This window comes from Lampris incognitus, chromosome 2, assembly GCF_029633865.1.
Source record: "Lampris incognitus isolate fLamInc1 chromosome 2, fLamInc1.hap2, whole genome shotgun sequence".
NCBI classification, from domain to species: Eukaryota; Metazoa; Chordata; class Actinopteri; order Lampriformes; family Lampridae; genus Lampris; species Lampris incognitus.
This window is the reverse complement of record NC_079212.1, coordinates 29,497,531-29,517,743: the sequence shown is the minus strand read 5'-3', so window position 1 is coordinate 29,517,743 and position 20,213 is coordinate 29,497,531. Positions and strand designations below refer to the sequence as shown.

Below are 20,213 nucleotides of genomic sequence, written 5' to 3'. Positions count from 1 at the left end.
AGAGGCATGAGACAACAGAAATCCTCATACAACATTATAAACCTCTTTTCTCTTAAACCTCATAAGACTTGTACCTTCTCCTTACTAGAAGCCGTTGCCTTAGCTTTGAGATTGGGTTTCTGTGGAGCTGGGATGGGCGTCAATGGGCCTTTGATTCCCCCTTTGTGCTTAGGCTGTTTTCCTTGGGATCTACTTAATTCCTGAGGCTCCGGGCCTTGGTTCATATCCTTGATGACCTCCTCCAGACGCTGGGTGAGCTGTGCATGCAGCTGCTTGTGGCTGATTGGGCCTGAGCCAAGAACTGAGGCTCTCTGGGCTGAGGATGGGCACTCCTGCTGCTGCTCCAAATTTGGTTGAAGCTCTACAGAGGAAAAGAGGGAATAAGGAAGAGAAGGAAAAGGGGAAAGGAAATTAAAGGGAAGAAAAGGAAAGGAAAGGAAATGCGGCAAAGAAAATTATACGAAAAAGAACACAAATACAAAAGAAAAAAACAACAAAAAGCAAATGGAAGAATGAAAAAAAATTGAATTATGAACAGAAAAAAGAGATAGAAAGCAAAACCGTACACAACAACATTTTTATTAACAGTCAACCAGCTTTCCATGTTATCCCCATCTATGCAATGTAAATCTAGATAATGACATTTTACAGAAGGTGAACAATAATAATCATTACATTTATATAGCGTGTTTCTAGACACCCAAAGTGCTTCACATTGAACGGGGTAACTCATTTCAATGTCTTTTTTCAACACTTTACTCATTCAGATGACACACGTGTCCAGCATGACTTCCTTTGAGTGAGCAGGTTCAGCATCTTGCCAAGTATCTTGCTTTCAAGGAAAATTTTGACAGGACACCTTCCAGTAAGGATGAAATCTCTGTAGGTGCTAAGCCCATAGATTTGTGGCCTTCACTTACCAGGTTTCAGCAGTGTATCATTTCTCTGTGTGGACATCATCAACATCTCAGCTATAGACACTTTGTTCAGGCGAGAGGGTCTACACACACACACACACACACACACACACAAGTCAGAAAACGGTTCTGTGATGTCTGTAAATCTGTGAGTGGCGCACAGGTACAACTCTGCCTACATGCTTCTCGCAGTCTTCATTGTGGGTTGGGTATCGGGGATATAGCCAAGTACTGAAAGCAAAAGGAAAGTGATAGGATCAAGGGTTAAAGGATAGTAATATTATAATTATGTTTCAAAAAACATGGTGGGTTGTAGTCAAAGTCCAGCAAGCAAAACCTTACCCAGGGGATCCTGTTCTTCCCCCTGTTCAGCTTGCACCATCTCAACCGCTTTCTCCAGTGGAATGTGCTACAGGACAAGCGCAGTAACAAACAGACTGAATCAGAAAAACACAGCCTTGAAAACAACCAGTTGCTAAAACCTGAAGATGCTATGCATACTTCTACATTAATCCTGACCACTATCATTTAGCTATGTGAATAACAATGAGTCAACAAAAGCATGACAAACAGATTCATATAGAAAGGTATCACCCAGGTGGGTGCTACACATTGGTGGTGGTTGACGTGAGTTTCTCCCCTTCACTGTGAAGCATTCTGGCTATCAAGATAAAGAGCTATATAAATGTAATCCATTATTATTATTGTTGTTATTATTATTAGGTAGCAGATACACAGCACATTTGGAAAAATCCACCATTTTCAAACTGCTGTGACCACTGTACAGTTTGCCAGGGGGGAGACAAGTAGGTGAGTAGTTTACTTTGTTTCAATTACTATCATTCAGCAACCGTTACTGATGTTGTTTTTTTTTTTTTTTTGCCATATCATGCTTCAGGAAAGCTGGAATGTTATACAAGGCACTTTTAACTACATCTCATATTAGGAATATCTGACACCAAAAATGCCTTTGAGAGAAGCCGCAGATACTACTTACCTTGACATCGAATAACATTAAAACTTTTGGTTTGTTGAGATTACCTTATGGTATTTTTTGGCCATATTTTTGGTGACCACCTTGGAGGCTTTGCTCTTCAGGGAGGTGTCAACCTGACAGATTATGTGAAATAAAAGTTATTAGAAGCACTATCTATGCTCAAAAAAAGAACAAAAACAGAACACATTAACAGTCTAAATTGAACAGCTTTTAGTAATTAAAGGAATTAAATTGAGTTTTTTTTTCAACATTTGCTTATGTAGTATGTTTTAATGTATTTATGTTTGTGTATACATGTGTGAGTGGTACCAGCTCTGTCCTGCTTTTCATTGTTGTGCTGCTTGGGATCATGCCATGACGAGTGGTCTTCTCAGTAACGTTCAGCTCTCCCAGGCTCGACTGGCCCTGTCTTTTACATGAATGGACCATTTCCAGAGCTGGCTTGACCTTTCCCTTGCTTGGAGTGTCTGACAACAATAAAATATTGGAGATGGGTTTAGGTTTAAGCAAATGGAAAAAGGGAAGAAAATCTGCTTAAGACAAACACCGCCCTTCCCCACAACCACATATAAACACATTGTAGAAGAAAAGCCCAGGTGTGAGACCTATGTAGAGTTGTAGAGTTGGATCCACTTTAAAATTTGATGGGGAATTTTATTTGCCCGGGGGAATGTTTTTCGACAAATTGATGGAATAAAAAAACAAAAACAAAAAAACAACAACCTTAATCTACAACTAATGTGCGCAAGAATCATATGATAGGTCTCATCTACAAAGATAATCTAGATAACAGACATTCTGTACACAACACTCTGAATTTAGCAAATGGGAAAAAAACACATTGCACAGACACAAGCTCAGTAAATTTAAAACAGACAGTGAGGGGTCTGTCTGTGCTTCAGCCTCCAGCCCTTCCTGTTCTCTTCTCCACGCTTTGAACATTCAAGTCCATTAAAGCTGAGATGTCAAGTGTGATATGGATTAGAGAAAAAATTAAATATTTTTCCATTGGACCTTTAACAATTACAACAAAAATGAGGACTAGCTCGGAAATGCGAAAATGAATAAACTGTAATTGCAATGTCTGAGAACAGAGGAACACAGCATGCATGAAATGAACATGTTGATTTATTTGTGTCACTTTGAAGGTTGGAGTGCGTGTGCGTGTGTGTGTCGGGGGGGGGTTCTCATTCCTCCTAGCTAGCTACCTGACAGCTCCTTAAGGTTAAATAGGCAAAAAACACACAGGCTGAGTAACTACTTGTTATCAAATCAAGAGTTTGCACTTGTGCTGCACGATTTGGTGAAAAAGTCATATTGTGATTATTGTGGACAATATTGCGATTTGCGATATAATAAACAAATTTATACATAAACAAATAATACAAATTTGTTGTGTTGCCACAACATATAGTGACTTTCATTTTGTATGTTTTACACAGTACCTCTTTCTGCTCAATGTCACTGAGCTTGATTCCAAAATATCGCCATATAACAGAGGTCGCATTTATTTTTATTTTTTGCCACCAGTTCATCTGCATTAATCTGCTCGTTGTCATTGGTATCCATTTTTTTCCCTCTTTCTGGTCTGCACACAGCACATCGGATAGTCGTGTGACCATAGACTGCACACGCTTCTCTGTCTAACCAGAGACGTATTGGTCATCTCTTAATTATGGGCGTAGATATGCAGACTGCACACAAACAGACGTTCACATACGTACATTTTATTATTTAATCAAATCACAGCCTTTTGCGGTTATATAATTGCACAGGCTGACATTGCAATTAGATTACTCATGCAGCACTAATTTGCACTTGGTTCTATTAAGCAAAAAACTAATACATGGCTGTGAAGGAAGTGAGGCTATATATGTACTGCTGTGTCTAACTGTGAGCAACGCATTTTGAGACCAAGCTCTCCTCTTCAGGCAACATTGGAGAAACTGTTACATTGCACAAACTATGTAACTTAGAGGCAGTTAAAACATCATACAGGTAAAGGTAGTGAATGAGGAAATGTCTAAGGTAACAAATAACACAAATAGCCTTCTTGGGGTCATAGCTCATACTGAACCTCAAATTTGGTTTAAAAGGGAATGGAACTCAAGGAGCCTGTCTGGAGGTATGTGGATTAAGATGAGTACATCATCTATGTAGTGTTACCAACCTCGTATGTGAGGTAGAAAAGGATTAATAATAGGGTTGCAGACAAAGTCAACTTGAAACTTGGCCACATAAATATTGGCTATAGAGGGTACCAGTGCTGCACCCATCGCAACACCCTCAATTTGTTTGTAGTTTTCATCAAACCGGGAAAAAAAATGATTGTACAAGACAATAGCTGCCAATTTGGAAATGAATTCATTGGAGGGAGGGGCTGTATGTCTGTTGGTGAGTAGGACCTGATTCATGACCTCAATTGCTTCAGACTGGGGAATGTCGGTAAGTAAGTGCTCCATGTTGAATGTGACTAATATAGTATAATTTACGTATGACACCCTCTAAAGGTTGAAGCTTTGTGATTAAATCTATAGAATCCCTGATAGAAAATGGTTGTGACTGTATGTATGCATGTGTTAATAATGTAAGCATCAACAAACTTAGATAAAGGCTCAAGTAAAGAGTTGTTGCCAGATACCGTAGGGCATCCCGGTGTAGGAAATGTGCCTTTATGAGTCTTAAGTAATGTGAATCTAATGGGGGCCGACATGTGGGTGCAGTAGAAAACAGAATTCCTTATTGTTAGTCTCCCCTTGGTCCAGACCCTCCTTCAACACTATCTCAATAGGTAGCTGCACCTGATGGTTAGGGTCCTATCTCAGTTTAACATACGAGTTGTGATCTGATAGTTGTCTAAGAATTTCCTCATAGTCTTGAATCACCACAGCTCTACCCTTGTCTGCAATTTTTATATGAATACTCTATGTGCAGCATTCAGTACCACGATGAACATCAAATCCTGGCCTTACAGCACTCTTTTTAAGGTCATTTCTAGCATCACATACTTGCTGGCATAACAGAGAAGGGACTGGCGCCACACACGCTGCTTCCAGCACTGCTGGTAATAAAGGTGGTGGACTCCGAGATCTTCCTCTTGGCTGGCGTAATGACCTGGAGGGATAATCACAATGTATGGAAGTCTATACAATACATGACAGGTGTGTGTGTAGCCTTGTGAGCTAGACAATCTAGTGAGGTAATCCTTTAAAGTGAAGAAATTTTGGGAGAGGGCAGCCACATGTGTCTGACCTCAGAACAAGTTTTTATATATGATATCACCATCACCAATTAGTGTTGTTTCACAGACAATATGTGGGAGACGTTGTACTTTGTGGGCACCATGATAGTTCCAAGATTCTCCTTTCAGGGCAGAAACAGCTACTTTGATCTTAAAAAGCTCAAACACTTTGCAAATAAAACTCTACAAGGACAGCCTTTTAATTACCTTCAATGACACATCTATTTAGAAGCCTGTATGTATTCACATGTAAAGTATTCATTGAACTGTATAAGATTATCAAAAAACATCAGAGTTCTGTTAGCAAAATAGGTGTTCCCTTCTTACAGCTTATAGAACAATTGCCAGCATTGAATTCTGTGCTTTAATTTGGATCCAGACTCTGGACCCTTTTCTCCCTTTCTCTGCTGTACCCGTATGTACACAGACACACACACACACACACACACACACACACACACACACACACACACACACACACACACACACACACACACACACACACTTAGAACAAAAAGTAAAGAGATTTGTGTTTGGTAGATTATTTTTTTGTTGTAACAATGCTTCTTTGCAATAAATCTTATATCAGGCACCTGATTGTCAGCACCTGGGGTACCAGAAGCTCAAAACAAGAGTCAAAAGCAACAACAAAATAAGCTGTTTGGCACTGGCAGTGAAGATTTGGCAAATTTTTAATGGGCGCAACCCACATACTCAGCTCTGCTGCTCATCCCACAATTGCATGTTCCTTTCAAATGTGGCACCATTTAAAAGGGAAATAAACAGGCTTTCCAATGGTATAAAATGTATTGCCAAGAAGCATTGTTACAACAAAGAAATAATCTACCAAACACAAATTTCCTTACTTTTTGTGCTAAGTATATACGTATATTCCACATTTATTTACATATTTATACACAACCATATTTACCACAGCCACTGTACTATTCTTTTACCATTATTCATTTTTTCCACTTCTATATTTCTATGTCGTTTAGTCTGTAAATACTGTAAAAATTTTAGATTTCAGATTTTAGTTTTGACTTTAAATTTAAATGTTATATTTTTTAGCTTTTTTGAGGTCAGCCTGATGCCAAAGCATTTCATTGCTAGCAATGTCTGCCACCACTGTATTGTTTATTTGATAAATAAAAACTTGAAACTTGAATCCAGACAAAATGAAATAAATTACCACTGCTGTTGTACACCAAAATGTATCTCAATTATACTAGTTATCCATACGATACCATAGGACTGCATAATGACCAATACAGAGAGACTAGCAGAACTATTTGTTGTTTTCAACACCAAAATCCATCTATCAATTCTCTGAACCACTTATCCTGCTCTCAGGGTCGCGGTGATGCTGGAGCCTATTCCGGCAGTCATTGGGTGGCAGGCAGGAAGACACCCCGACAGGCCGCCAGGCCATCACAGGCCCCCCCCCCCCCCCCACACACACACACACACACACATCCATACCTAGGGACAATTTAGTATGGCCAATTCACCTGACTTACATGTCTTTGGACTGTGGGAGGAAACCGGAGCCCCCGGAGGAAACCCATGCAGACATGGGGAGAACATGCAAACTCCACACAGAGGACGACCCATGATGACCCCCAAGGTTGGACTACCCCGGGGCTCAAACCCAGTACCTTCTTGCTGTGAGGCGACCGCGCTAACCACTGTGCCACCGTGCCGCCCAAACACCAAAATATGACATTAAATACAATGATCAAGAACAGAATATAAATTCTTAGTGGCTTACTTTTAAAGGTGCAGGTGGAGGAGGCTGCCAGCAGAGGGCATTGTTGTTCTCCCTTTCATTACCAAGTCTGACCTGGCTCTCTGGAACAACATCCTGTACAGTGATGAGAGTGGCTTAACGTAACCTTTAAGTTCTGGCTCTGTCTGTCTGTCTCTCAAATGTAATTGCATTACTGGATTAGAAATTTCAAGCTCTATAAATATAATATAATCACACTTATTGAAAGGATGGCTACTTTTCTTCCCAGGTAACTGTCTCTTGCAAACAATACATAAATGGTTGCATGAGGCCATTGTTTACCTGGGAGCTATCATCCATTATAAGCTTAATGGCTGTCTTCGCTACAGATGTGCTGCTCTTGCCCACAAAGCTCTGAGGAGAAGCATGTTGATGAAAATCAAAACCCTTTACCAGCAGATAAAGTCCTACTGCAAGTTGGAGGTAAACAGGAACATGAACAAACTCTTGAATGCCTGAAGCAGTAGCAGGAATGCCGCACAGTTCAAGTAATGCAAGATGATACAAGCTACAGATTGCACAAATCTTTAAGATTGACAAATTCATTAAATCTAATTATATTGTGCCAAAATTTCTTTTTTCATTTCAAATCCTGCCAAGTTTTTTTCCCCTTTATACTACTACTGTTTCTTTATGACTAATTTACAGAGGATAAAGATATCTAAAAAATCTTGACAGGTGTTGTGTTTTATTAGTATTAAAGTGATGGAAGCCATGGCCTCCCTACTTTGTTCTTGATGTGTCCGTAGACAGCGAGGGCAGCTTGAAGGATGTCCAGGGTGGAGCTGAAGTGGATGGTGAGGTTGGCCCCCTCCACTACACCCACACACACCAACTCTGACAGCTTCAGCCTCAAGACACGCTGACTGCCCATGTCTGGGAGAGAAAAAAACATGGGCACACACGCACACGCACGCACGCGCGCGCGCACACACACACACATACACACACACACAGACACACACACACACAGGTGAGTAATCATTAGGGCATGCTATGTTGTTAAGCGGTCAAGGCTAATAGACCTGATTTTTACCTTTTTTAAGTCTTTGTGAAACCAATTTCAGAAGGAATTAGATTTTTTCTTAAGTTGGAAAAAAACAGCTGTGGGTTTCACAGTAAAACCTTATTTTCTGTGCCTATTGAAAAATTACAAGGGTTGACTACTTGGAGCTTATCTTACAGCAAATGAGCTGAAAGACAAAAATACATTTCACATTGATGATCACAGTGCATCAATTACCTGTAACTGTGTAGCTCTGGACTTCATTCTCAGTGATGCAGATTGTGTCCCATTGCCCATCCTAAGTGGGGAAAAAATAAGCGGGGTATTTACCAGCAGAACTCAACAGTTGTCCATCAGAACAGAAAGTAGTCTGTCAAAATATATAATGCACAGAACTACACCAACATTCATTATGTAATTATATCATGGTGGTGGCAGTTGCTCATTCCACTTATTTGTACAGACGTCTTTATGGATTGGCTGATCATATTCAAGTGATGACTGTTGTACTTATCTAATATCATCTATTTAATGACAAACACCGTATTATTGATTAAGCAAGTTAACAGCAAATAGGTCAGAATATAGTCGCTTTGCTCTGGCAGATGTGATGTTTATAGCACTCTTGCCATATTTCCCACACTAGGATATCCAACTTGCCATTGCCATGCATAGAAGCTGCTTACATTTCAAATATTTTTTTTCACCCTGAAACATATAATGAAGGTGGCAAATGCAATGCAAGGAATTAGGCAGTGATCAACTTTTTATGGGCAATCACATTTTTTATTTAACTTTAATTATTTAATGGTAAAAAGAATTAATGTCTGGAACTTAAGGTGTTCACAGAGTGTACCAGGCGCACATGTGGGAGTGTCAGTCTAAGTAACATAATACAAATCAGTAGCATTTCACAATAATTTATTCAAAAATGCATTTTCACAAGAAGCATATTGGCCAGAATTCAAAAAGAAAAATTCCCACTTGTGCCCCAACAAAACTTTTTTAGTATCTGGCTTGTTTGTTGCTCATCCCCACAATAACGAAGAGTGGGTGTGTACTATGCTGACAAATAACTTTATTTTTAAACCTTATCTTTACATCTGAACATAGATCTGAAGTTAAGATATATTTTTGTGTTCCAACATTACGTAGCACCAGACAAAGCTGTGCCATTGACGTACTTATTGAAAATAAAAGTAATACCAAGAAATGTTAGTCCTTCTGATTTTCAGATTCGAGTATTTGCCCTCAAGTCATACCTGTGCCTCCCCATCAGCCAAAGTGAAGTAGAAAGAGATGCTCTGGCTGCCCAAGTTAAAGTCAATCCAGAACTCCTCTAGCTTCTCATCAGAGGGCATGAGTAACTGAAAACACAACCACACTTAAACACATGCTGGGACATCTGAGTTCCACATGCAAAAGCCAGGTTCATGATTATTTTTTGTGATGTTGGTAAGTACAAACGGATCCCTTCTTTGCTACTCCTCTTAATCAGCAAGTTAGTTTTTATTGTTATTTTTTAAGTTCTACAAAATCTCCCAATTATACAATTTCAAGATTTTTCCAGTTTTGATTACTGTAGCAACTGTTGATTCTGACCTCATGTTTATCCAGAAATACATCCATACAAGGGTAGGAATAGACTCTGGAGGCAGAGAAACAAGGGTGTTATTATGTACATTTGACAAGAGCACATCAAAAACATCCCAGAGGCCCCATTAATAGATACCCAAGATCATTTTAGTGAGCTCACTGACATTACAGATTAAAAACCATCTAAAATGGGGGGCGTCCAGGTAGCATAGTGGTCTATTCCACTGCCTAACCAACATGGGGATCGCCGGTTCAAATCCCCATGTTACCTCCGGCTTGGTCGGGCTTCCCTACAGACACAATTGGCCGTGTCTGCGGGTCCCGGGTGGGAAACCAGGTGTTTGTATGTGTCCTGGTCGCTGCACCAGCGCCCCCTCTGGTCAGTCAAGGCGCCTGTTTGGGGGAGGGGGGGGGAATAGCGTGATCCTCCCACACCCCCTGGCAAAACTCCTCACTGTTAGGTGAAAAGAAGCGGCTGGCGAGTCCACATGTATCGGAGGAGGCATGTGGTAGTCTGCAGCCCTCCCCGCATTGGCAGAGGGGGTGGAGCAGCGACCAGGACAGCTCAGAAGAGTTTGGTAATTGGCCAGGTACAATTGGGGAGAAAAGGGGAGGGGGGGACCCATCTAAAGGCTAAAAACATTGAAACTCTTTTACCATGGTGCAAACTGGAGGAGAAATTGGGTAGGGGTAATTCTGAAGGAAGAGTATGTCAAGAGTGTTTTGGAGGAGAAAAGTGTCAGACAGAGTGATGAGTATGAAGCTGGAAATCAAAGGTGTGGGGGTGAATGTTACCAGCACATATGCCCCGCAAGTTGGGTGTGAGATGGAAGAGAAAGAAGAATTCTGGAGTGAGTTGGATAAAGTGGTGGCGAGTGTAACCAAGGAGGAGAAAGTGGTGATTGGAACAGACTTCAATGGGCATGTTGGTGAAGGGAGCAGAGGTGAAGGGCTAGTATGGTGTCAAGGAGAGGTAAGTGGAAGGAAAGACGGTGGTGGATTTTGCGAAAAGGATGGAAATGGCTGTTGTGAATGCATATTTCAAGAACAGGGAGGAACACATGGTGATGTATAAGAGGGGAGGAAAGTGCACACAAGTGGACTATACCTTACGTAAGAGGCGCAATCTGAAAGGGATTGGAGACTGCAAGATGGTGACAGGGGAGAATGTAGCTAGGCAGCATCGGATGGTGGTCTGTAGGATGACTTTGGAGACCAAGAAGAGGAAGAAAATGAAGGCAGAGCCAAGGATTATATGGTGAAAGTTGAAGAAGGAAGACTTTTGTGTGGGAGTTCAGGGAGGAGTTAAGACAGGCACTGACTGGGTGGTAGTGAAGAGTTGCCAGATGACTGGGCAATCACTGCAGAAATAGTGAGGGAGGGTGTCTGGGTAGCGTAGCGGTCTATTCCGTCGCCTACCAACATGGGGATCATCGGTTTGAATCCCTGTGTTACCTCCGGCTTGGTCGGGTGTCCCTACAGACACAATTGGTCGTGTCTGCAGGTGGGAAGCCGGATGTGGGCATGTGTCCTGGTCGCTGCACTAGCACCTCCTCTGGTCGGTCGGTGCGCCTGTTCAGGGGGAAGGGGGAACTGATAGCGTGATCTTCCCACGCACTATGTCCCCCTGGCGAAATTCCTCACTGTCAATCAAAGAAGGTTGAATCAGTTCATCTGGATACAACTTTTATTGACAGACACGTTGCATCACTTAACTAAGTGACATATTCAGTCTAAACTGACTGCAGGTATCCCCACCCCTTATAAACAATATAGTTGCATAACGATCAAAACCGATGACCAGTTTCATATGCAAATATGGGTATGACCATTAACTGTACTATTAACCATTAACTGTACTATTCAGAGGATTAGGGAATGTTTGCAATCACAGCAATGTAGGATGGCAACAGGTGCATAATGACCAACACAAATGACCAGTTTCATATGCAAATATGGGTGTGACCATTGATCTAAACGTTGTATCCAGATGAAATGATTCAACCTTCTTTGACCATTAACTAGAGTTTCAATGGCCATGTGTACTATTCAGAGGATTTGGGAATGTTTGCGATGACAGCATTGAAAGCTGGTGACAGATGTACTCTCAGCCCCCCCCCCCCTCGGTTCAGGGATGGTCGTTCCCTCTTAACATAGATTGCCCCGTTGACTCACCGTTCAAACCAGTGTTCTTCCCTATCAAGGATGTGATATGAAACCGGGAGCTCCGGTTTCCTCCTGCATTCCAGAGACATGTAGGTTAGGTGAATCAGCCATATTAAATTGCCCCTAGGTATGAATGTGTGCGTGTGTGTATGTCGGTCCTGTGATGGCCTGGCGGCCTGTCCAGGGTTGTCCCCCCGCCTGCCACCCAATGACTGCTGAGACAGGCTCCAGCATCCCCACGACCCTGAGAGCAGGATAAGTGGTTCGGATAATGGATGGATGGATGAATTGAATTGAGATAGTGAGGGAGACAGTACTTGGTGTGTCATCTGGACAAAGGAAGGAAGACAAGGAGACTTGGTGGTGGAATGAGGAAGTACAGCCAAGTATACAAAGAAAGAGGCCGGCAAAGAAGAAGTGGGATAATCAGAGAGATGAAGTAGACAGGCGTACAAGATGTGGCATACAGTGGAGAGAGGTGGTGAAGGTAAAGGAAAAGGTGTATGGTGAGTTGTATGAGGTTAGACACTAAGGAGGGAGAAAAGGACTTGTACCAATTGGCTAGACAGAGGGACCAAGCTGGGAAGGAAGTGCAGCAGGTTAAGGAGATCAAGGATAGAGATGGAAATGTGCTGACAAGTGAGGGGAGTGTGTTGAGAAGGCAGAAGGAGTACTTTGAGGGGCTGATGAATGAAGAAAATTAGAGAGAAAGAAGGCTGGATGATGTGGGGATAATGAACCAGAAAGTGCGGTGGATTAACAAGGAAGAAGTGAGGGCAGCTATGAAGAAGATGAAGAGTGGAAAGGCAGTTGGTCCAGATGACACCTGTGGAAGCATGGAAGTGTTTAGGAGATGGCAGTGGAGTTTTTGGTGATTATGGTGTTTCCTCTTCAGTCACAGCTCTGGGCAGGGTCGTGGTCCTTGAGAATGGGTCCCTGAACAATGCTTCATCAGGGGGATGTAGTGCGTGGGAGGATCATGCTATTCCCCCCAGTTCCCCCTCCCCCTCAAACAGGTGCCCCAACCAATCAGGAGGTGCTAGTGCAGCAACCAGGACACACCCACATCCGACTTCTCACCCACAGACATGGTCAATTGTGTTTGTAGGGACACCCGACCAAGCCGGAGGTAACACTGGGATTTGAACCATTGATTCCCATGTTGGTAGGCAACGGAATGGACCACCACACCGCCCTACTTGAACGTAGCTTAACCATGTCATGTAATATGCTAGTTCAGTACACTTCAACAACAAATATTACTGGGACCACCGCAGAAAATTGCAGATGGACATTTAAATATCCAGGAATTCACATTGTAGACACTACCACTGACTATCCCTGAAACAAACTGGCCACAACGTCAAACATTGACCATATAGTCCAGCCATATACTAGGTTTTGACCTAGTCTTTTTAACTTATAGAGATCAGTAAAATCATCTAGGGTTTAGTTACTCTTTAAACCCTAGACCCCTAGTTGATCAGAGTGTGAAACAATTCCTATAGTCTCTCTTTGTACCAACATCTATAAAATAAAATGTAAAAAAAACATTTAAATTAAACTATTCTCTACTTTCCTTGGTAACACTCTGGAATTCCCTCCGCAAGATCACTAACGTTTGTCCCTCTGGGAACCAACAAACTATAGTAGTGTGTATACCTTCTTCTGTCTCCCTGGATCCCGTTCACCAGGTTCAGAAACTTGCGGCAGTCCTGAAATCACATTTTTATATCAAATACTATTTAATTGATCAAGAGATATTATTTTCTATTATACCATTCTTGCTTAAGCAAATAAAAATGTAGGCAGTGCTATTGGCTTAACTGTATAGATTTACCGTCTCAAACTCAGAGTCGTGGATCTTGATGAAAGCGCTGGCCACATATCCCAGCGTGAACCACTGGTCAGCCAATTCTTTCCTTTGTTCAGACGTGGCCATTCTGCAAAGTGCTTCAATCAGGGCAGTCTGCAGGTCATAATCTAATACACAAAAGGGCTGCATTAGTATGTGCTTGGGTTCAAGTGTGGTTTGCGTTACAGACAGTATAGGATTCATAACTCACCACCACCATCCAAAATCCTTCCAGCCAACTTGGTCCTGCAGAAGCATGACAAACAAAAAGTACCAAAGGGAACTCAAAGAGAATGTGTGGATACTTTATCAAAACACAGTTCTGTTTGAAAATAACCCCTGGGAGACATAACCATATACGTATATCCATTAAAGAATGTTTGTTGACAAAACGCTTCCAATGACATACATTACATCCTTTGCTTCCTGCGATGACAAAATATTCTTCCCTTTTTTCAGCTGCACAGGTATTTTGTCAAGAATAATGTTGAATTTGCGAATTGCCTATGAGGACATTAATATGTTAGTCTGTGAGCAAATATATGACCCATCGCAGCATATTGTTACTTCAACACAATAAGATGAACGATTGATTAAACTGCCCCACACCTCTTTTTGGATCATAATGTAGATTCTAGGGTCTGCAGCCAATTTGCCAATGGGATAGAGAAGAGATTCGGTGATCTGATATGTTCCTGTGAAAGATATGGTAACTTAATACCATGCACGGAGACAAAACTACTGAAAACAGACAAAATGGCCCTCATTTATTATGTCACTACTGAAATTCAAGCTCTGAGATGGTTGTAAGAATCTAGTCTCATCTAATTTATGATGCATTCAATACGTTGTTCCAGGGATGCTCATTTTGAATTTTTTTCCTGACCGATAACCAACACTTATTAACTGATCATTAACAGTTAACCGACAAGATTAAAATGTACTATTTACAATGGACTAATGTCTGTGAAATAAATAAAAACAATACAACAAATGTTTTTTTTCACACGAAGGGCTTTATTTTTACTTGTGCAAATAGCAGCATAAACAACAACAGAACATGAGAACACTGTCACAGCATCACACACCTGCAGTTCTGCTGTGAACAAAATAAAACAGACTGAATAAAATAAACCAGCAGTCCTACATGAAAAATACTTAACTTAAATGTTTAAGTAAATTCCAAATAGTAGCCAGACTTTCTAAAGAACAAAAACAGATTAACAAAACAAAAACACACACTGAATCCTGCAGCGCCAAGTGCGCTGTATAATCGGTATAATAGCCTAGATCTCCCGTGTTGTTGTGTTTACGTCGTAATACTTGAAATTAGACCATCACAATATTCACTGAATTGAATCAAAACAAACAACAAATGCATACTCACATTTCAACACTTTACTGAGTGAATTCCCTTGTTACAACATTTCCGGGTATGACATCACTCCTTATGGGTATCCCACAGGTGTCAAATGCTAATGCAATACATGACATCCCTTTTTTCCTTGAAAATCTAGACATCTTACAAACCTGTGTCTGATAATTGAATTCTGTAATTACTTTGCATCCAGACATCTTACAAACGTGTGTCTGACAATAAAACTAAAAAGTCCTCAATCCTCACGTCACCCGTGCCCTTACATAATCAAGTTAAGTCATAATCAGACAGTCTCTGAGGCGCTCGTTTGGCCTGCTGAGGCCTGCCTGCATTAGGCACGTGTGCCACGCTGGTTCCAGTGGGTGTTGGCGAGGTCACTGTGTCCTTATCAGAGTACCCTGTGATGTCCTCAACCCCTTGTGTGTCATCCTGCTCATGGGTTGTCTCCTCTGGTCCAGTGGTCCTGTACTTTTTCACGAAAGTACTGTTCCTTGCGTACCGTGCTCCCGCTGGGGATTCTACAATCACATGACTCCCTGTTTTACTCACAACTTTGTGTGGTGTAGCGTTAAAGGGAGTGGTAAACGTATCCACTTTGTCTTGCCTTACAAGCACGGTGTCCCCGACTTAGATCTCTGAGCACTGTGCTCTCCAGTTTTCATCTGTGTACAGTTTGGATTTGCCCTTTTCCTCACTGTCCCGATCATGCACTTCCATGTCTGTGCGTGACTCTGTGATGTCTGGCAGTTTTCCTCTCACTTTATGATTAAAGAGCAATTCTGCCGGGCTCTTCACTGTCGTGGTATGGTCGATGCTCCTGTACACATTCACATATTTTCTCAGCTCCGTTTTCCAATCCAGTCCTTCTGAATGAGCAATCCTGATTCTCTTCATTAGTGATGCATTCCGGCGCTCGACCTCTCCGTTGGCCTGAGCCCATTTAGCTGTTGTCTTCAGTTGTGTGATGCCATTATTTTCACAATATTCTCTGAATAGCTCAGACTTGAACTGTGGGCCATTATCTGATTTACAGGTGACTGGTAAGCCGTGACGGCTAAATATTGACTTTAGGTGATCAATAACCTCTGTTGTTGTAGATGTCAAGATACTACAAGAATGTAATGGTTGGATGGCAGGGGTCCAAGCAAGTCTACGGCCACATGCTGCCAAGGCCCGTCCGGAAGGGGTGTGGGTCTCAGTGGTTCTGGTGGGTCGGGTCTGGCTACTATCTGGCAATCGTGGCAGTCTGCTTTGCAGTGTTTTTCAGCCGCTCGATCCATCCCCAGCCACCAAACCTTGATTCTCAGGTGCTGTTTTGTCCCCACTATCCCAAGATGTCACTCATGTGCTAAAGCCAGTGCTTGTGCATGTAGGACACGGGGTAGCACAATACATGTCACACGGAGGACCAAATATCCCACTATGCACAGTTCATTTGCTATGGCTGCAAATACTTTGCAGTTCTCAAACCGCTCATTTGTGATTGGCTTTCGTACCTCGATCAGCTCTGGGTCGGTCGCAGAAGCCTCCTCCACCACTCTGGTCATGAGTGCCTTTGGCGTGGCGCTGACAGCAACAAACCTCATGTCTTCGTCCGAGCCGTGATTGTGTCTCTCACGTTGTGCTGTCTCACCCAGCAATCGTGACAGTGGGTCTGTGATATTTTGCTTCATTTTGGTCTCTACTGCCATTCTGAGGTTGAACGGTATGCGCCTAAGAGGCTGGGCGAAAGGCTTCACGTCTGGGTTGATGTGTAAGCTAACCTGCTTGGAGTTCAGTTTTCCAACCCCTTGGAATAGCTTTGGATACTGCTATTCAAGTGACTGTTTTATGTTCAATACAGCTGCAACATCGGCTCCTATTTTCAAAAATCCCAAGTCTCATGGCTGTCTCCTTTCCTAGCAATGCCTCTCCAATGCCATTAACCACAATGAATTCTGCCTGCTCAGTTTTATTTCCAACTGCAATCTCACATGAGAATGCACCTTTAACAGATAGTGGTTGGCTAGCACCATAAAAGAACAGCTTTCTCTCCGTCTTGGGAATGTATGAATGACACTTTATACATTGTGATTTCAGTCTCTCCCATGTGTTTTCACCCATCACATTACGGGTCGCCCCTGAATCAACTAACATCTGCAGTTTTACTCCCCCCAAAGAAAAGGTAAGTCTCTCAGTTGTGTTATTCTCTTTAACAATGAATACATAGTCACCTTGTTCCTCAACATTACTCACACGTTGTTTTGCACCTTTAGGCTTGGTGCGACATAAAAAGTGGTCCATTCCATTGCACTTATGACATGTCTGTCCGCATGCTGGGCATTTCGGGTCCCTGCCCAGGTGATCTGTATGTCCACATCTGTAACACTTCCTTTCATTTTCATCGCTTTTGGTCTTTGGCTTCCCTCTGGAATGTTTCACGTGTCTCCCTCCTTTTTGTGCAACATGATGGACAGTCTCTGTTTCCGCCTTCGTCACGCTCGTCATGGCTGATAGCTGTTCCTCCACGTTCTCGCACTGCGAGGCCAGTTACAATGTGCGGGCGAGTGTTAAACCTGGCCCTTCCTACAACAGTTCCCTTCTCACGTACATCGACGTACACCTGCTCAGGACAGCGTACCTTATCTGATTATCAGCATCCCCCCCAAAGTCACAATCTCTGGCAGCCTGTCGTAGCCAAGTAGTAAACTGCTGTATGGTCTCACCAGTATTCTGAGATAACTTGTGAAAAGTTTGCCGAGCAAACGCTGCATTAACTTGGGGTACAAAGTACTGATTCAAAGCGCGGACTGCCGCCGCATAATCCGTCACCTCCCCCTGTGTTGGCTAACGTTGAGAAGATGTCTTGTACAACTGATCCGGCAAGGTGTAAGAGCAGAGCCCTTCTTCTCTGATTTATGGCGTCCGTAGCGTCGTTAGTTAAAATTAGTCATTTGCCATCAGCATAGAGTTCGAACGACGTCAACCATCTTGCCCATCTCGGACCAAGCGTGGCTGGTTCGCCAAAGCATGCAATGTTCTGAATCCCGGATTTCTCCATGTTAACAATTCAAACCTAATCACTGCCAGTTAAAGCGAATATGCTCGCTATATCCTCGTCGCCATTGTTGTGTTTACGTCTTAATACTTGAAATTAGACCATCACAATATTCACTGAATTGAATCAAAACAAACGACAAACGCATACTCGCATTTCAACACTTTACTGAGTGAATTCCCTTGTTACATTTCCGGGTATGACATCACTCCTTACGGGTACCCACACGGGTCAAATCCAAACGCAATACATGACATCTGAAGAAAAGTACTTCACAATTTATTGGAATAAAGAGCTAGTAGCTAGACTTTCTAATGTTTAAACAGATTAACAATACGAAAACACACATTGAATCCTCTGGCTAATTAGAAAAACAGCCAACAGATTATCAAAACGAAAACTTGTAGTCGCATTTTTGTTACTTAGCTTTGTTAGCTTTTTTACTGTTCGGTCAGACAGAACCGCTGTAACGGCCCACCTTTTTTTCAAGAAGTCTTGCGAACATGTCGCATAAGCCGCCCGGCTCCAACGGTAACTCGATGCACATACACGTTAAATCCATCATTTGCCACCAGCTGCAGTGTATGCGCAAAACAGGCAACGTGAGTCCCAGTTCACCCGTCCGGGAGAGTTAGCGGCAATGATGTTAAGTGCATTGTCGTGGACACATGCAGACACTTTCCCAGTACGTCCCCAAGTCTCCACCACATCAAGTTAGTTTAGCTGTGAGGTTGTTAGCCGTGTGTCTGCTTGGCATACTCTGTGTTAATAGGACTGCCGATTTAACCTGCTAGTTCCCATCGATATAGTGGCATGTAACTGTCACGCAGCTCTCCGTTGTGAGCGCCGTCCAGCAGTCGGTCGTAAGTGCCACAAACGTAGTGCTAGCAAGTTGCATTTTAAGCTGTTTTTTTTTCTTCTTCTGCAAAACGGGCTCCAGTTCGACGGGTAATAGTCAGTCTTGATGGGATTTGGTATTTAGGCTCGATATAGCCCAGTACCTCTTAAAAACCCTCACTACAGACCACGCTGATGGGCAAAATGTCTTTCTCCACCATTGAACACATTCTCTCAAGTTATCTCCTCCGACCGCAGTGCATCACATCTTCTCCCTGCTAACCTGGAGGCCAGAGTTTGTTGTCCTCCAACACCCGATGCTTGTGGATGTTTGCTTCACAAGTGGTATATTAAATTGTGCTTGTAGTACCCCTATATCCAGTACTGCACTGCATATTTCACAAATAACCTCATCGTCCTTCTGGTCGAGATGGTCCCACAGTACTTCTTTTTCCTCGCTTCATTGATTGATATGTATAGCCTATTTTTCTTTTACTATGCAGCAAACTTTTCTTAATTTTTTAAATATATACACTACCGTTCAAAAGTTTGGGATCACCCAAACAATTTTGTGTTTTCCATGAAAAGTCACACTTATTCACCACCATATGTTGTGAAATGAATAGAAAATAGAGTCAAGACATTGACAAGGTTAGAAATAATGATTTGTATTTGAAATAAGATTTTTTTTACATCAAACTTTGCTTTCGTCAAAGAATCCTCCATTTGCAGCAATTACAGCATTGCAGACCTTTGGCATTCTAGCTGTTAATTTGTTGAGGTAATCTGGAGAAATTGCACCCCACGCTTCCAGAAGCAGCTCCCACAAGTTGGATTGGTTGGATGGGCACTTCTTTGAGCAGATTGAGTTTCTGGAGCATCACATTTGTGGGGTCAATTAAATGCTCAAAATGGCCAGAAAAAGAGAACTTTCATCTGAAACTCTACAGTCTATTCTTGTTCTTAGAAATGAAGGCTATTCCATGCGAGAAATTGCTAAGAAATTGAAGATTTCCTACACCGGTGTGTACTACTCCCTTCAGAGGACAGCACAAACAGGCTCTAACCAGAGTAGAAAAAGAAGTGGGAGGCCGCGTTGCACAACTGAGCAAGAAGATAAGTACATTAGAGTCTCTAGTTTGAGAAACAGACGCCTCACAGGTCCCCAACTGGCATCTTCATTAAATAGTACCTGTTAGAGCCTGTTTGTGCTGTCCTCTGAAGGGAGTAGTACACACCGGTGTAGGAAATCTTCAATTTCTTAGCAATTTCTCGCATGGAATAGCCTTCATTTCTAAGAACAAGAATAGACTGTCGAGTTTCAGATGAAAGTTCTCTTTTTCTGGCCATTTTGAGCGTTTAATTGACCCCACAAATGTGATGCTCCAGAAACT

General features: G+C 42.3%; 1 protein-coding gene across 1 annotated transcript in view; it reads right to left on the bottom strand.

The window, feature by feature from the left end:
• The window catches only part of sycp2 (synaptonemal complex protein 2), a 49,482-nt gene that overhangs the window by 25,147 nt on the left and 4,122 nt on the right, over positions 1-20,213 (bottom strand). Inside the window, 16 exon segments of the mRNA XM_056299195.1 lie at positions 75-361; positions 1,260-1,326; positions 1,959-2,027; positions 2,224-2,381; positions 4,923-5,057; positions 6,959-7,019; positions 7,227-7,298; positions 7,672-7,820; positions 8,188-8,248; positions 9,213-9,317; positions 9,553-9,598; positions 13,375-13,427; positions 13,553-13,695; positions 13,779-13,813; positions 13,977-14,071; positions 14,177-14,262. Coding sequence (XP_056155170.1) covers positions 75-361; positions 1,260-1,326; positions 1,959-2,027; positions 2,224-2,381; positions 4,923-5,057; positions 6,959-7,019; positions 7,227-7,298; positions 7,672-7,820; positions 8,188-8,248; positions 9,213-9,317; positions 9,553-9,598; positions 13,375-13,427; positions 13,553-13,695; positions 13,779-13,813; positions 13,977-14,071; positions 14,177-14,262 — 1,622 coding nt within the window.